The sequence below is a fragment of the Plutella xylostella genome, chromosome 4, assembly GCF_932276165.1.
Source record: "Plutella xylostella chromosome 4, ilPluXylo3.1, whole genome shotgun sequence".
Classification (NCBI taxonomy): Eukaryota; Metazoa; Arthropoda; class Insecta; order Lepidoptera; family Plutellidae; genus Plutella; species Plutella xylostella.
The window spans coordinates 7,265,931-7,282,627 of NC_063984.1; the positions used below are offsets into that span (position 1 = coordinate 7,265,931).

The window sequence follows — 16,697 nt, forward strand, 5'->3', positions numbered from 1 at the left end:
TAATTCCAAAACACATGCCCTTTCACCACCAGCCCGCATAGTCTTTAACATACTGCAGATCTCCACTACGTTGCTGACAATTAACGAGGCATACGCCTCCTTGGATGACCAATTAGTTTCCCTCATAACATCAGATACCTGAGGGCGGTACAAAAAGAGCCTCACTGAATGATATAAGTCCTGCCCAAGGCACAGTTGACGCAAATACAGGCGACTATGATAAAACCTAATCCAGCGTAAGAAAGTAGAATGTAATTGAGTGTTTTCCTATATTCTTGGATATTATGATATGACAGTAAGCTCCAATTTCGCCATAGTCGGTTAGATCATAACCAGGGATTGGCTCATCAATTATACGTCATCTCCATATTAAATTCTTGACAGATGTGTCAAAAGTCAACCAATAATCCCTGGTTATGCTCTAACCCACTATGGCGAAATTGGCACTTAGTTATGCTTTCATACTGAGAGAAAAGGGCAGTGATTGCCTTACCTGCTCAAAATAGTATGTGTTGCGATGAAGCCTTCACCTACGCAACATGCCAAGTTATGATTTATATTATAATAAAAAAGAAATTAAACGACTGCCTACTTGTGACGTCATATGTTGTAAAATACCATTGCACTTTAAACAGTCGGTAGTTGTTGATAAACTTAATCCTCCCGCAGAGCGGATACGTAAATTAGTCAAGATAACACTTATATTATACCTACTTTAAACTCAGCTGTAGTGTGTGAATTTCCCTCGATTGTAGGTAATACTTGATTGATAAGGTATTACGTTGAGGCATCATTAAAACGTAAAAAACTTCAAAATCAGTTTACTGTCAACCAAAAGTAGTAAATATATGTATTATTGAACAACCCTCCAGCGCAAATATCTACTCTCGAAAAATTGTGATCAACTGATGAGTGAAAGGGCACGAAGAATTGGTGAAAGTGAAAAAGATTAGATATACCTAGATATAGAAGATATAATAAGTGCTGGCTGACATAGGAAAAGACACAATGAGGAGCCTTTAGTCAAATCCATAAGTAGCTATATTGTTATCACTATGATAAAATAAGCAGGCATCTTTCATAGTACGTATCTACTTGTATTTATTAACCAACCATCATTAATATGAATTTGTCTCACCTTGCAAGAATAAATAAAGATAACAGGCATGATGAACACGCAGTTAATCAATATAAATGTCAAATGTTTTTAATTTATTTTATACCAAATACGTACAAAAAATTGTCTAATACCTACGCTTGAATTTTGCAGTCTAATCAATCTAGCCAGGATTTATATGAAACAGTAAAAACAAAGATTGTGACTGTATAATGTACCAACAGGATTCTATCTACATACTTAGGATGGATTATACTAACAAGAACAAAATAAAAGGAAATACCTTAAGGAAAGGAAATTTTTATAATGCTAAAATAAATCAGAGTCAATCTTTATTTTAATATTATTAAATTCTTTATTGCACAAAGTAAATTGGTACAAAGACGAACTTAATGCTAGCAGCATTTTCTACCAGGTAACCTTTGGTTATGTTGAAAGAGTGATTGGTAGTGCTTAAGGCTTTGACGATAGAAGATGGTCTATATTGAGTACTTATCCATACAACTATCAAACAAAAAAATATTTACATATTTTGAATAATTCACTTTATTTACTTGCTAAGTAGTTACAACATACTTATTCTTAAGATACATGTTCATGCAATTACTTATATAATTTATGAGATCATTGGAGAATACGTTTGAGCTTTTTGATTTGGTAGAACGGTAGGTACCTATAGGTACAATATAAAAATAATGTTTTAAGTAATTATTTGGATTTATCGTAATCATCAACGTCATATAATGTTGTATAGGCTTGTATTTGCTTCCCCTGTATATTAGCTAATCGTCAATATTTATTATTTAAAAAAAAAATCTAGAACCTATGCGATTTAACTATTACATGTATGAGCAGGAGACACTTTGGAGTCTGATGATAACAATATAGGCCCCAGCACTGTGGTAAGAATGGAACCTAAAGTAGACGTTATCAGAATGGCTATAACGATGATATTGGAATGTAACTTGGCAGCTTTTATGTCTTCACTTGTAGTCCCATTGGTCCAGAGAGAGTCAGTGGCTACCCGCACTAGAACTGCCTGAAAAAAAACCAAAATAGTATCAAAAATTAATAATTTCTAACAAAATGCGCGAAAATACAAAGTTGATTGAGAGATTTGAGGAAGTTTCTGGTCTCGTGATCTATGTCGTATTTTGTTCAATAATTTCCTAAAGTTTTAGAGCAAAATAAAATGACGATCTGAATCATCCCTCTTTGTTCCAATTACCACATAACACTTGCAACGTCCTGTAGACCCGTACAACATGGACCGATATTTAAATCCACCAGCCAGGCAGCGTAATTAAATATTTAAATGGCTTTCAGCCAATACAATTACAAATGAAAGCAAAGACAGGAGCTCCGTTGATTGATCAAACTTTCCAGCAAAATATCACTGCTTTTCCGCAACCTTTGATAACTATGCTCTTTAGATACTAGCATCCATCCCGGCCCCCAGTCTGCTAAATAATGGCCGCTTAGATAGTAACATTGCCTCGAAATGGCGCACGAATTTGTGATATTAGGCGAGTCATTAAACTTGACTCACAGCTCAATTTCTGGGTGAGCGTAGAAAGCCAGAAAATTTACGCAGTATTTTAGTGCCAATTTTTGATTTTATTTATTTACTTTAGGTAATACTAGTGTAACCTAAACTCCCAAGCCCAACCTCCACCTTTTTCATCGGCTTATAAAAAATCAAAACTATACATACTGTGTAATATGAATATAGTTCATACTTCTTAAAAATATTGTATATTAGAGAATATGCAGCATTATTTAGTGGAAATGGAAACCGTCGTAGCCTCAAAGTAAAGTGAACTAGACGTCGTTAGTACTAGACCTAACTGAACTAGCGGCTCTCGTTAATGAAAACATCACTTCGTTTAGAAGTTACACGGCCGCAATCATCCTTATTTAAAATTTAAATTATTTTATAACATAACGAATGCAGGTAGCTGCAATAGTGGTATATTAAGCCGAAAGGGGGTGACTAGCTGTTCCCGCGAGCTTCACTTCGCCTTAAAAAGTTCCCGTGGGAATTCCGGGATAAAAAGAGTCAACGTACATTTATGTATATTCATTATCCTCTATTGTATAATTCTAATCTTTAAAAACAAATCTATGCTTTTATGGTTGTAGAAAATGTTACTAACCATCAAAAGCATTTCATAGAAATAGCCCAAAAATCTTAATAAGTATAAAATTTAGATAAACGACAGTGTGGCCCTATTGCGCGATGACCCGTGACAAGGCCAAGGCTCTGACGATGACGTCACCAGTCTCGGCCACAGAGGCGAACTAAATAGTTGCATTCCAATTTATCGATAGGTACCATCGATCGATCGATAGAGTCCGATAGATTATAATCGATAGTTTATATTTATTGTTATTATTATAAGCCGTTTTGTGAATTGGTCAATCGACGGAATTGTTAACGATTTTCAATATAAAAATATCGATACATATCGACACTACTTACTGACAGCACCTTTTGTAGTTGCTTTTAAATATTGCTGTGACTGGAAATTACAGTTGGACACAACAGAAAGTATTGCAGTATTGAAACTAGAATCATAGACTTATCTAGAGGTTCCTACTTATTACTCAGTTTCACCTAAACTATCGATAGGCGATATTAGTATGTCGACAACACTAGTCGATCAATCACCCGGGGCTGACACTCCTCTCCTCAGTGCTCACGCAAATATTAGCTACTCTATCAATTTTCTTCTAGCTGCATACAAAATGTAGCGCGTCATACTCCAGTTTTAGTATGTTAAATTATGCATAGCGCTTTCAGTTACAGCCAAAGGGCGCTGTATGCTTATTTCGATTTTCTGCCAAGAATTATTGTGGTATTAAATAGTAATACTGAAGAGTTGAGGTTTGGTTTTTGAAATAATAACTTGTTCCCTTTTATTTAAACGTAAACTAGCTACAATCCCACGCTGATTAAGTACAAAATGAAATAGAGATAAACATTTTACAGCATACAGTGTGATGCACGTAGCTCACCTCAACAATGGCCTTCGGCATCCAAGTGACCGCGATGAAGAGACTCTCCTTGAGGGAGAGTTCGTTGGCCAGAGCTACCAGGAAAGCAGCGAGCAAGCGGAGCAGCAGCGCCAACAGGATGCAGGACGTCATGTGCGCGGCGTCGGCTAATGTCATACTTGACACCTTTAGGGAAAACATTGAAAATATTGTATTGGAGTTTATGAGCCGAATCGACTTGTTAGTATTCAATGAAAGTGTTCGGTGATTGAACTTTTTAAAGTATTTTAGTAAACTAAAGGTTTTTTGGTAAGAGGATTCTTATATAGTTTATGTTATAGTATAATCCTCTTACCAAAAGAGGATTCCTGTAAGGTAACAAACCAATTTGATCCGTTCATTTAAATTTTTGATAATTGTATAAAGATTTCACATCCCTAACCGCAAATACCAGGACAACATAAAATCGTACGTCTAGATAGTATCCGCTGAGCGTGAACAGCATGGGCTCGAAGACTCTCCACAGCAGCTTGAATACTTCAGACACGGGGTTGTCGTTGATGGGCCAGCCGCGCCGCGCCCAGCGCGTGGCTGCAGTGCCCGCGCACACCATAATGGCTACTCCTGCTGCATAAATTATATAAAAATGTAAATAAAATATAAATATACTTACTAGAGATTATTCTGTAAGTACCTATACATATTTAGTAGGCATTGAACAGGGTATACAAATATTCAAACTGCAGTACCTGATGTTCTTTAAAAACTTTATATTTCATTAATTTTCCTGTATTTTTGGTAACAAGCACCGTTGTGTTGATTGGTTATAATTGTGAGAAGGCTAAACGACAGACGCAGATATTGCTCGCGGCATTCGGCTCCCGAGTCCCGACTACATTAACAATAATTGTAATTGTAGCACACAATGATATTGACCTAATTTTTTAATTCATGATGATGATGACGATGAACTAAGCTCGTGTTTCTGTAGATATCATCGGTTTAATAATTTAAATATGAGAGTTTTGGGGTTTAAAGCGTAAAACATTGAGTCAAAAGCTATAGGTCCCGAGCCGTACGAGGCACACATATGCATAAGCGATTTCGAAATTATCTTAACAATTTCGAAAGGCCACAAACTTATTCTCTTTTTTTTGGTCTTTTTAAAAGGTATTTAGGACCCACGATGATCAAATCGGCCATCTTTGGTGCTGTAAATTGTAATGGCCCGTAAAAACACAAAACTGTATTTCCTTTTCTTCAACTTTATAGCTTTTTCATTGAGCGAAAAGAGACATTCGATGAAGTACCTACTTGGCCTTTACGTGAGTCCATCCGGTGGTGGACGTACCTACATTGTACGGTATACGAGTTCGTTAAGATAAGTATGATCAGTAAAGGAAACCACATTTGGAAGGAAATAATGTGGAGAAATTAAATTTATTTAATATTTGTTACTCAAGTGCAAAGAGGAGAACATGCCAATATTATTAAGAACAGAGATAGTATATTACATTTTCATAGTATCCGCACGAAAACTATTCAGTGATTATCCCCTATTCAGTGAACTGTAAGTAATTCTTACTTATTAGCTAAAATGTAATAATATGTTGTATATGTACGTATGTGTTCGTGAAAACGAGTGTATGTGTCAAGGAAACAGAAAGTCAAACGAATCGGAAGCAATAGAAAACATTGGCGGTTGGCGCGATACGCGCGTTTGTTTACTTATCAACAAGCCAAACAAAGGCACCATTGACTGGATGCGTTGATTCATGACTTTTGACAGAGAATTCGACTTTTGCAAGAATATTTTTTGTTGAGATTGGAAAAAGCTTTGTTGCTTTTTCTAACGTTTAAATGTTAGAACAACAACAGCCCCCAATGTGGGCTTTAACTGTTAACTGTTACTCAAAAATGGCTTTATCTTTACGTGTTCACGAAAGTTTTAAAGTATTTCCTTCCTTGACCTACACACATTTCCTTATTTGATCTATCTGTACCTCCTGTAGGTTGGCTGGTAGAAAATGCTCTTAGCATTAAGCCCACCTTTTGTGCATTTATTATATATTTGTGCAATAAAGAATTAAATAAATATCTACATAAGTTTTTTTTTTTAATCAGCGGACTTAAATTCTGTGCCTAATTAGGAATTTTAAATAATTCGCCGGTAATGAACACTGTTATATTGTGTATTTTATTAAAACAGTTTAACTAATTAACAAATTTCAATTTCCCTATATGATCTAACTATAGCATGCATAGCTTTGCTACATCCTCCATAATAATGCAGCAAACCTATACAATAGTTGTGTACATAATCCGGTAGCATAAGGCCGTATACAGAAAGAAAGCTGGAAACTTTTAAACGCTTACTTTACTATGGATTTTTTTCCGCGCTCGTACTCGCTCGCTCGTTTTTTACTCCTACTTAAAGTATGGAAAAATACGAGTAAGCGCTTATAATTTATCATCTGTCTTTCCGTCTACGGCTTAACAGCAGGTGACTTACAAGTGCCTCCCCAGCCCAAGAATGCACACGCGTATGACAGCAAGAGTCCACCAGCGAAGATCAGCAGACTGCGGGTGACAGGCGCGTAGTGGTCCGAGTGAGCCGGGACCAGGTCCAACAGGGTACCCCACGCCACGCCCAAGAGGATGCCGACGAATATCGCCAGCACTGCCTGGTGGGAGACCACTCATTAGAAAGGTTAGGAGTAAGGATTAAGGTCAGCGTCCACCTTTTGGCATCGTATGCAACGGACGCATCGAAGTCAGTATTCTTTGTATAGATGTTCCGACGCCGTTTCTGCATACATTTATGAAAATCGGTTTGGTCCGATACCCACAGGTGTTCTCGTTTGAGTTTTATGATATTGACAAGGAACCTAAACCTACATGGTGCTGCAAACAGAAATAGACATGGCCACGGGCATAGAACAACGCGGACTCGGGTGTACCCTTCATACTCAATGGCCATGAGCCACACTTTCATATTCAAAAGATAATTTAAGTAATTCTAACATTAACGGTTTATGACGCTAACCATACCGTATTACAGAAAAATTAAAATTTGATGATGTATTTACAATAATTTGAATATTATCGTTTATGGCCGCTCTTAATTATTTCAAATAACAACGAATAACTTGATATTGACGTTATGATTAACGAGCACCGCAAACAAGGCTTCCGTTGTTAGACTCATGTTGTAAACATTGCTGGTAACGAATTGACTCATTAAAGTATAGTAATAAGTTACTGACTCAATAAGATTATTGTTTCTAAATAATAAATCAGGTTTCAAGCTCGGCGGTCTATTTCGTTTTCGTGAGGCAAATGGAACTCTGATAAGATGATAATCTAATGAAGAGATCTGTGTACAAACATTTTTAACTTAGGTAGGTATATTATTATTATAATCGTGAAAGTTTGTAAGTATGAATGGACAGATGGCTGGATTAATACATAGGCAACGGTAAGTATGAATAGACAGATGGATAACATAGGTTACTTTTTATCCCAGAATTCCTACGGGACAGCTTTTGACGAAGTGAAGCTCGCGGGAAAACGTATTATTTATAGTGAGCCCGCTTAGCCGCGGCCCTATCCAAGATCACTCAAAAATTATTTACAAAAGCATACCTTAACAATCCTGTAATACAGTGGAGCGTCAACAAAAATGGCAGTGTTGATGACTCCGAACATGCCCTCCGTGAAGGCAGTATCCAGACCCCCAGCGTTGCCCACCAGCAGGCCGATCTTGTTCCTAGTGCCGAGCCCCCGAGCCGTCAGCGCCTGACACGCCGGCACCACCACCGCCGGGGACACTGACGACAGTATAGCCCCGAGGTGGATACCTGAAGGTAGGAGAGTGTTAGGGGAAGAATTCCTGTGCGATAGTTTGGTTGTGTCTGCAGTACAGGCGCACCCTGTGCATGTGCAGTTAGCGTCTGACGCTATTCTACCGTCTAATTGTTTCGCCACTCTTAGGTTCTATACCAATTTGTCAGTTGCATAGTATTTCCAAACCAGCCCTGATAAGATCGGCGCAGGTAACCAGCTTAGCCAGCTTTCTTTCTGAATGGGGTCTTATGTATGCCGCACACATAAATATGCACCTTGTGGACCAAAAAACCATTTTGCTTTCGACGTTCATTTATTCCACGTTATAAATAAAGCATTCTTACCCCAATACCATTGGAACCCGAGCAGCAGATGAGCAAATACAGCCACGGAGAGGCACTCCACCACCCAGGGTAACGTGGCCAGTGAGAACACGCGGACCGGGGCGCTCCTGATGTACTCCCAGTTCCAGGTGAGAGGACCCCGGGTCAGGATGATCACGGGGTATATGCGCCTGCGGATTAGAGTTGAGGGTAACAATAACTGTGAGTGTAAGTGCCAATTTCTCCATAGTCGGTTAGAGCATAACCAGGTATTAGTGGTTGACTTTTAACACATCTGTCAAGAATTTTATATGGAGATCGCGTAAATATATGAACCAATCCCTGATCGGTTAGATAACCGACTATGGAGAAATTGGGACTAAGGAAAACAGTTTATAAGACATCTTATAAGTTTTGAATGGCAATGAACACATTTGGTGATATTTTTTTTCCATTTAAGGAAAATAAATTTCAAGAAAATAAATGAATCTTAGGACCTACATAATTAATTTTATTGTGATGCCACAGCCAGACCTATGTAAGTATATATATTTTTATTTACAATACTAATGAATATGTTCGAGTAATATTTACTGTCTATGCCTAAGGTACTAAATATTACTCTAAACAAGTAGGTATTATGAAGAAAATTGAATGTTAAATACTTGGGAAAAAGTTTATCCTTCTTTACGTCACGCTTCCCGTTAGGTGCTACTCTACCTACGTACTGGCCGCAAATAAGGTTCAACTTAGTTGAGAGAAGATAGAATACCTAGGTACTCTTTATTCGTACACCAAAAAGAATAGGCAAATTAACAAGTAGTATTAACTTGATAAATAATTCTGTTACATCGTCGTTACCATTATTAGTCTATGCCATTATAAAAAAAATACTCTGGGACAGGCCATTAAAGTTTAAATAATAGTTCAAAATTAGTTTTAGTAAAAAAATTATTTAAGTAGTTCCTCAAATTAAAATTGGTGTTAGTGAACACCTCTTTCTTTTCCAACCATACGAAAGTCACAAGGCATTTCGGCGTCAAACTTTATTCAATATTTACATGTGTAGTCACATGTTACACGTTTATTTAAATATTCAATAACGACAATTACTCACCTTAAGTGAAAATCGATCGCGTCAGCCGCAGGGTTTGCTAAGAAGTTTTCTCCACCAAAAGTTCGGTATAGGGCTCCCACCAGGGTCATTCCCACCATTGGAGTGATGGTTGTGTACCGCTCCAGGGTATGTCCGCACGTGTAGCCCACGACTGTGACAGCGGCCATTTTGAAAGCAAATCCTCCCGGGGCCACCGCATCTTTGAACAGGAACCAGCTCGACCCCCATAGTAATAAACCTGATGACGAATGAAGAACGTGAGCGTGAGTTTAGTTCAGCGGTTACACTATAACGTAAGTAAAAAACATTACTCTCTTCCTTCGGCAGTCGGGTAAAAAAAGAAGGGCGATGATGTGGTGATGGTGGAATTGCGAAGGAAGTGAAGTATATAAATTTTGAACTACATAATTACAGGACATAGCACGAGAGCGTATGATAATAATAATTATGTAGAACTCAATACTTCATAATGTAACTCATGCTCGCGTTAAAACGATCACTCTCGTCTACGATTTTTGCCGCTAGCGATTATGCAAACAAATAACTCTGGTATTTTGGGTAACATTAACAGTGGCTACTGTACATTTACCCAGCAGACGTCGCATGTGGAAGACCAATAATTTTTATACATAGTTCATTGCTGTCAGCAGGTGTGATAATAAGCAAGAAAAAAACTGCATCCTCTTTTGTTTCCTGATTTCACTATAAATGCCTATAGCTTTCTATAAGAAAGTTTCATGGGTGTACGACAAGACAGGGCAAAATATTTCCATTATGCTCATTTTTCTTCCACGTTTTGTCGTGCACGTCTTACGCCTTATGCTAGGTATGCTGATTGCAAAGTTTTTCTTGTTGACCCGATTTTGGTTTAGTAAACATACTAAGCAACATTCTGTATAAACTTACCACATAAAACCGCCGCTGTATACTGCTTAATTTCATCTACATTTGGCAACTTCTGTTTCACTTTCACTAAACAACTTTCTTTACTTTCCTTCTTCCTATGCGTACTGAAATAAATAAACTTTAGCATAAAGACACAGGAATAATCTATAACATTTTTAGGTCTGTAACATTATACGAAAATTGATATAATTAATTAGCAAAGAAGATTTCGTAAATTAGGTTTTTGAGTTGTTAACCTATTTTTTTATTTGGCATAATTTATGAATCAGAAACGGAAATTAAAAGTTGAAAATGTAAGCAGATAAACAGAACTCTTCATAATGATAATTAAATTTTAACTTGTACTGTTATTAGGTAATATACGTATTTGATTTAAAGCAAGTTGCACTGTAGAGTGAAACTATGAGGTACTTACTCACGTTTTGGGCGGAGAATAGTCAAATTGCTCTACATCCTTTCTGGGAATTTCAAATGCAGCATCTGTAAACAAGGACACAAAATTCTTATGTTCAGCATGCGAGTATAATGTACATGGTGTTAAAAAAGTGAATTGTAGGCTGACAATTTAGAATCACATTCTGAAACAACGTTACACGTATTGAGACTGCACTTCAATGGCTACAATAATTGTATATAGGCTACCTTTTTTATTATCTTCATATTTATAAATATACTAATTATCTACATGTCATTTCTAGGGTTTATATTTACGATACCCCAGCAAAAGTCTTACTGAAACCCATCAAAACAGCTAAATACAGCCACTCACCGATATTAATTTCAGTTCGCGCCATCACTCACAACTTTTTAAACTGGTACCTTCGCGTCCAAAATGTCCAGGGTAGTCCATGAACTCGCATGTAATAGTCGCAGTAACCGCACGCATCAGCTGGTACAGTCGTCAACACAAGTGACACTGAAACGCTTTCTTGTACCAGTTGAGACTTTGTGGCACGCGCTCCGTTTAGATCTCTTCTATTAATAAAGTCACATGCGCGCGCCCGACGGCCACTCGCCTAATTGAAAACACATTAATAACCGAACATTGAACGAAGTGGTCGAAAACAATTGCACCAGTTTGATAATAATGTTCCCTACCGTTATGAAACATTGCTCTTCGATACACACCCGACACGTATTAGCACTCTCTGTTACAATTACAACTGCATTGAACAATTTAATGTGATTTACTTAACGCAAAGTTTATTGGAAATGCACTTAAATTATAATATTTGAAAGCTCTGCTTTGTGTTAACACAGTATACCTTTATCTTTGCAATTTCAGTAAGACTGTACCAAATAACTAATTCGCCAGATACCTATCTAACGTTACTAACAGTTACGTAGCTCCTAAAATCTGAGAACTGCAATGTGGCAATGCGAGTTCAAACATAGTATAGGACTAATAGGATGGCTGTCCGGCCCCCGGCCATAGATATATAGGCAGACGGTAGGGGCTACATGAGAAAAGCCAGTGTGTTATGGAGTTAATTGTAGGAGGCCTCCGTCCAGCACGTCAAATGGGTTAATAAAATTTAATAGCCGAGATAGATGGAAATGTGATTCGGTGTGGCCTGATTGGCCGGCTACAGCAGCTGCACACGCATGTTTGATGTACCTATAAATGTACTGTACATAAATATCATACATAATAACTGCACTAGCTCAAGATTGAAAGAGTCGATATTGTTTTAAATTCTATAGTTTAGAAAACAGTATCGGCACACTTTCAATATTTTGCCATTAAAAGTGTAAACTTATTATTCGTAGTAGACTTATAAAATAACCTATTTTATGCTGAAATATTTACTGAGTTTGTCAAAACAAAACCTACAAGAAAGGTAAATGTTATATTTCACCATGAATAGGAAATCTATTTCGATCAACAACACGGTTCGTTTTGAATTCCGAAGCCATTCAGGCTGTCACTACCCGTAAGTAAAGTAGTTCTTTTATGTCAGTATCAAGAACAAAAGAGGTCCTTAATAAATAGTGAATGTTATTTTTCCGTGCGTCGCGAGGCGGGAGATAGTTTCTCGTGTCGAGTTCGGCATGCGCGGTGTGTGGAGCTGGTGAAAGGAAGTCATTCCAGCGGGCAACAATAACGCACGGTCGGAAGGTTCTTTCACGCTAGACCAACTCCACTTGAGTTGGCAAACGAGGAGCCCTAAAGAGCGGGCAATTTGCGACGTAACACCGCCGGATACTGGCTGCTCATTAACTATGAACGCCGTCATCAAGTTGCTTCTTCACCAGAAAAAATGGCGTTTAACAGTAGCACTCTCTGCGAGTAAACGCTCAGCCGAGGCTCTTTTGAACGGTGACTGCCACAAAGTGCATATAAATTGCACCGGGAAATTGGAGCGCAGATATGAAAAGAAACGCGGTAGTAAACCCAGTGAAAGACAAGCTGTGGCCAACCCGCTTTAAAAGCCACAGGTATTCTGAAAAGCGGATAAAAGGGAGGGAGCGGCCAGCTAGGCGCAGGCATAGAATTGTAAATAGTAAGTACTTGTGGTAGGATGATTTATTCACTATGACAGAATTATGTTTACAGTCTCGTCGTTTCAATGGCAATATTTGTTCAAGAAAATGTAAGAGGACTTTGATAGACACTTTAATTATGAGGCGACGCGTTGAGTCCCACAATGTTATGTTGATCGATTAAGTGTACATTGTGGTAAATTAAGTTTACATTTAATACATTAGTGGCTATATGGCTTGGGTTATATTTTACACTCGACAAAATAATAATGTGTTATATCTAAAATGTGTAATATATCTCTTGGTAGATATGGCCACAAACTTCTAAAAAGCCTATAATTTTATTGAATGTGTTAATTCAAGAAGTAGAGAATTTAGCCATGTTCATTCAGTTTTTTTAGTTAAGTATACTTTATTATTTATCAGTATCGAAGGTTTTTAATTAATCAGTAAGTACATTGAAAATGGAATCAATTTTCTAAATTAAAAATAAATTACCTATCTGTCGAGAGACAAGACGCTGAAACTTCAATCACTCCTGATAAGCTTAACGAAGGTTTATTAATTCGATAAATAGCTATAATATCGAATACGCTACAAAAGTAATAAATAAGCTGGCTTGTCATGATTGATGACTTGTCTTGTACAGTGAGTTTTCGGCAAGGACTAAGCTATTTAAAAGGGTAAGTACATTATGTATATGGAAACAGACGCATAAGGCCCGGGACGTCGATTTGTTCGAGGGGATTTCCCCGACTATGTAAAGACGTCGCAATGTCGTCTTGAGGAATATTCAGATTTATCAACGAGTTCTCGGGAAATATTCTCGAATAATGTTTGTGTAGAGTCCGAGCGTATGAAATGCTATTGATTTGGAGAATGTACCATTCGTGGAGGTAATTCTGTAGAGATGCAGTGGAATCGTCCTTTAGCTAGTGGAAAATGTAATGTCGAGTTAGTGGAAAATGTATAGAATTTATTAGAGTATACGGCTTCAGAGAATTAAGAAAAAATTGCTTCGTTTTATCACATGTGTCTCTTCATCTGAATGTCACCGCTAGTCAGAATTTAGTTCAAGATAGTAGATATTAATTTAATTCTGTATACAGAATACACTTTCCTTATATATTTTTTATTTAAATAATACAATTTTCATCACAGTTTCCTCCTCTTTTTTCGAAGTCGGTTAAAAATAGACAGGTATGTAAAGCTGTAGTACGTAGTACTCGTATATAGTATAGATAGTAGGTATATATGTATATAGTTAACAGCGTATACACATATTTTACGTTTACATAGGGGTAAGAACGTACATACATACATACCTTTATTTATTTTTCTATGTTTTTGCTATAGCTTTATATGTAATCATTGGCACTTCCGCCGCTGTCGTCACTTCCTTCAATCTCTCAGCCTCGCTGCGCCTTAGCTTTGAGATTTTATTGCGTTACAAGTGAGGCCACAGGCCTGTAGACAGGTAATGTAAATAAAATTTCAATATCAATTTGCACGCGAGGCTAGCCCTTACAGTGTGGTAGTTTCTTATTTATTATTATAAAATTCTTATACATATAATAAGCACTTTACGATTATCATAATAGTAAGGGTTTTATTTATATACAACGCGATAATTTTCGCTTTTTACCTACGAGTACCTAAGTAAAATTAGTTAGTAGTCTCGATTTTGAATTGATTGCAGTTATGTAGCCTGAGTATAATTCTAAATATTTACTCAAACGGAAGTCTGAGTTGATTGCATATAAATAGGTATTTACATATTTTTTTTATTTTATTAATTTTGGCTACAAACAGTCATTACAAGACATATACTATGCTAGTTATCTCTAATAAACTATTACAGACCAAAAAGAGCCGAATATTAATTACTAAATAGTCTTTCATTTAGAGCATTTAGGGTTACTTAAGTAAGTACATAATTTATCAGACAGTTAAGCTAAACAGTATGTCGTTCATTAGCTTTACTATAAAAGAAAAATGTTCAAGTGTACATAGTTATACATTCTTATACATAATTATGCTTAATATATTAGGAGGGTAGTATACAAAAATACGACTAAGTATATCAGGCCCGGTAACCGGTTACAACTAACACCGGAGCGTGCATACCTACTAAGACAATGTATGTATAGCCAGTTAGTACATGGTATTGTCTATAATTATTATTTATTTTACCACAAAGTTATAGGAACTTTACTATGACGGTTAAAGCCGTGCGATACAAATCTTACACACAATGCGTGATATAAATCTTATTAGTTCCATTTTAAAGTAAAGTTTGAAAGTACTTGGGCAATTACAAACCTAAAGTGTTTGTTAGCAACTAGCTATAAGAATACTAGTAGATAATTATAATCTTGAGTAGGTATGTAGGTATATGAAAGATACTCATATTGAAAAGGCAGACATAACGTTATCTATTCTCAATAACGATAGTAAAGCAAGTAGGTAGCTAAGTGACAAACAATAGTTAGTTCATAAAGAGAATAAGATGAAAGATACAAGCAATTCTAACCTTTAGCAACATACAATAATGATTAAATTAGTCAGTATGTGATGAGTTCTTTATGAGGTAGAATTAAAGTTACTAGGTTGTAGGTTGGTGTAATTTATTATATGTATGCAGAGTAATTTAAGTGTAAGTTTTATGTCCATAACGTACCTATTAATAGGTAACACAAAAAAATTATGAGGATTCTATGAACTCAAATAGGTACATATATTTATACTATGGTTTTACCTACAACTTTTCTGTGTCTGCTTCGTCTGAATGGGCACGATTATAATAATTATCATTACTTACAACCTTACAAGTATGAAAGTAGGTACAATATATTTTAAAAGGTAGGTACAGTTACAGTTAACAGTTGAAACAGATTTGTGTTATTTTCTTTTTTGTTGAGGAATGAAGGCAGGTAATTAGTAAATACCTATTGAAGGTAACCCTGTTTGACCCTACGATTCAATATAAATAATTATAGTCTTGGGTTCGGTATTTTAGAATAAGTAAACCATCAAACAGGGTGTTCAGGTATTAATGAAAAAATACATTTTGTACTTTGTAAGTTGTCCTGTCTGACCCTACGATTATTACTAAGTTCTAATCTTGGGATCGGTAAGGTAAGCCATCAAACAGGATATACTTAATTAAATAGACTGGATTTAATTTTTGTATTTACCTATGTAGTAAGTGAATAATAAAAGGTACATAAACAAAGTAAATGGCACTACAAATACATAGTAGGGAAGTTATTAGGATCCTATGCAGCTTTTATTACATAATTAACACATAAGTAATGTTATATAGTTAGGTACATTTAAGAGGTTACGGTATAATTTTTGTTACATAATAGCATGTATAGTTTATGCTTGAAGCTTTGTAAGGATACATTGAAGAGGTCTAAATCTAAGAATTGTGTATTGTAGGTATTTAGTGATCTCGGTATAAAGTGATTAAGAGTGTAGTTTTTGGTGAAGCGAGGTGGCTCAAACAGGTTCAGGGCACGAGAGGACCTGGCGGGCACTCGTCTACGGGCAACAAAGGTAACTTTGGATAATAGTGTTGGGGAATCAATCATATTGTTCAGTATTTTGTATAGATAAGCTAAATCAAATTGTACGGTGGCCTGCGCCTAAAAGTAATCAGGCGAATTGGAAACAGTAATGCCATCTAGTAACCAGCTTGTAAATATAAGTTACGGGGCGGTGGCGGTAATAATAACTGATAGCATATTTCGAGAACGCTATCATGGTCGGTGATAGTCCCGAGTGGTTAAGCATTCATGAATTGATGCGGCGGCATGAGGTCCCTGTGTTCAAGTCCTCCACTAAATAGTAAAACTATTGGTTTTTATTTTTAAATGCCTTTTAAAATTCTTGATATCAGTAG

At 36.5% G+C, this 16,697-nt stretch overlaps 1 protein-coding gene across 1 annotated transcript; it reads right to left on the bottom strand.

The window, feature by feature from the left end:
* Positions 1-1,482: 1,482 nt before the first annotated feature.
* LOC119694617 (sodium/hydrogen exchanger 9B2) lies at positions 1,483-11,311 on the bottom strand. The gene is made up of 10 exons (XM_038121394.2): positions 11,076-11,311; positions 10,726-10,786; positions 10,307-10,410; positions 9,401-9,638; positions 8,305-8,474; positions 7,760-7,974; positions 6,627-6,798; positions 4,587-4,741; positions 4,136-4,300; positions 1,483-2,156 (listed from the first exon to the last, which is right to left on the bottom strand). The coding sequence occupies exons 1-10, from the start codon at positions 11,098-11,100 to the stop codon at positions 1,950-1,952; spliced, it is 1,512 nt and encodes a 503-aa protein (XP_037977322.2). The 5' UTR covers positions 11,101-11,311; the 3' UTR covers positions 1,483-1,949.
* Between the last annotated feature and the right edge of the window lie 5,386 nt (positions 11,312-16,697).

Coding starts and splice junctions, on each gene's coding strand:
- LOC119694617 (XM_038121394.2), bottom strand. CDS start 11,100: ATGGCGCGAACTGAAATTAATATCG. Junction 10,411..10,725: donor GACTATTCTCCGCCCAAAAC/GTGAGTAAGTAC, acceptor TATTTATTTCAG/TACGCATAGGAAGAAGGAAA. Junction 8,475..9,400: donor GCGATCGATTTTCACTTAAG/GTGAGTAATTGT, acceptor TCTAATCCGCAG/GCGCATATACCCCGTGATCA.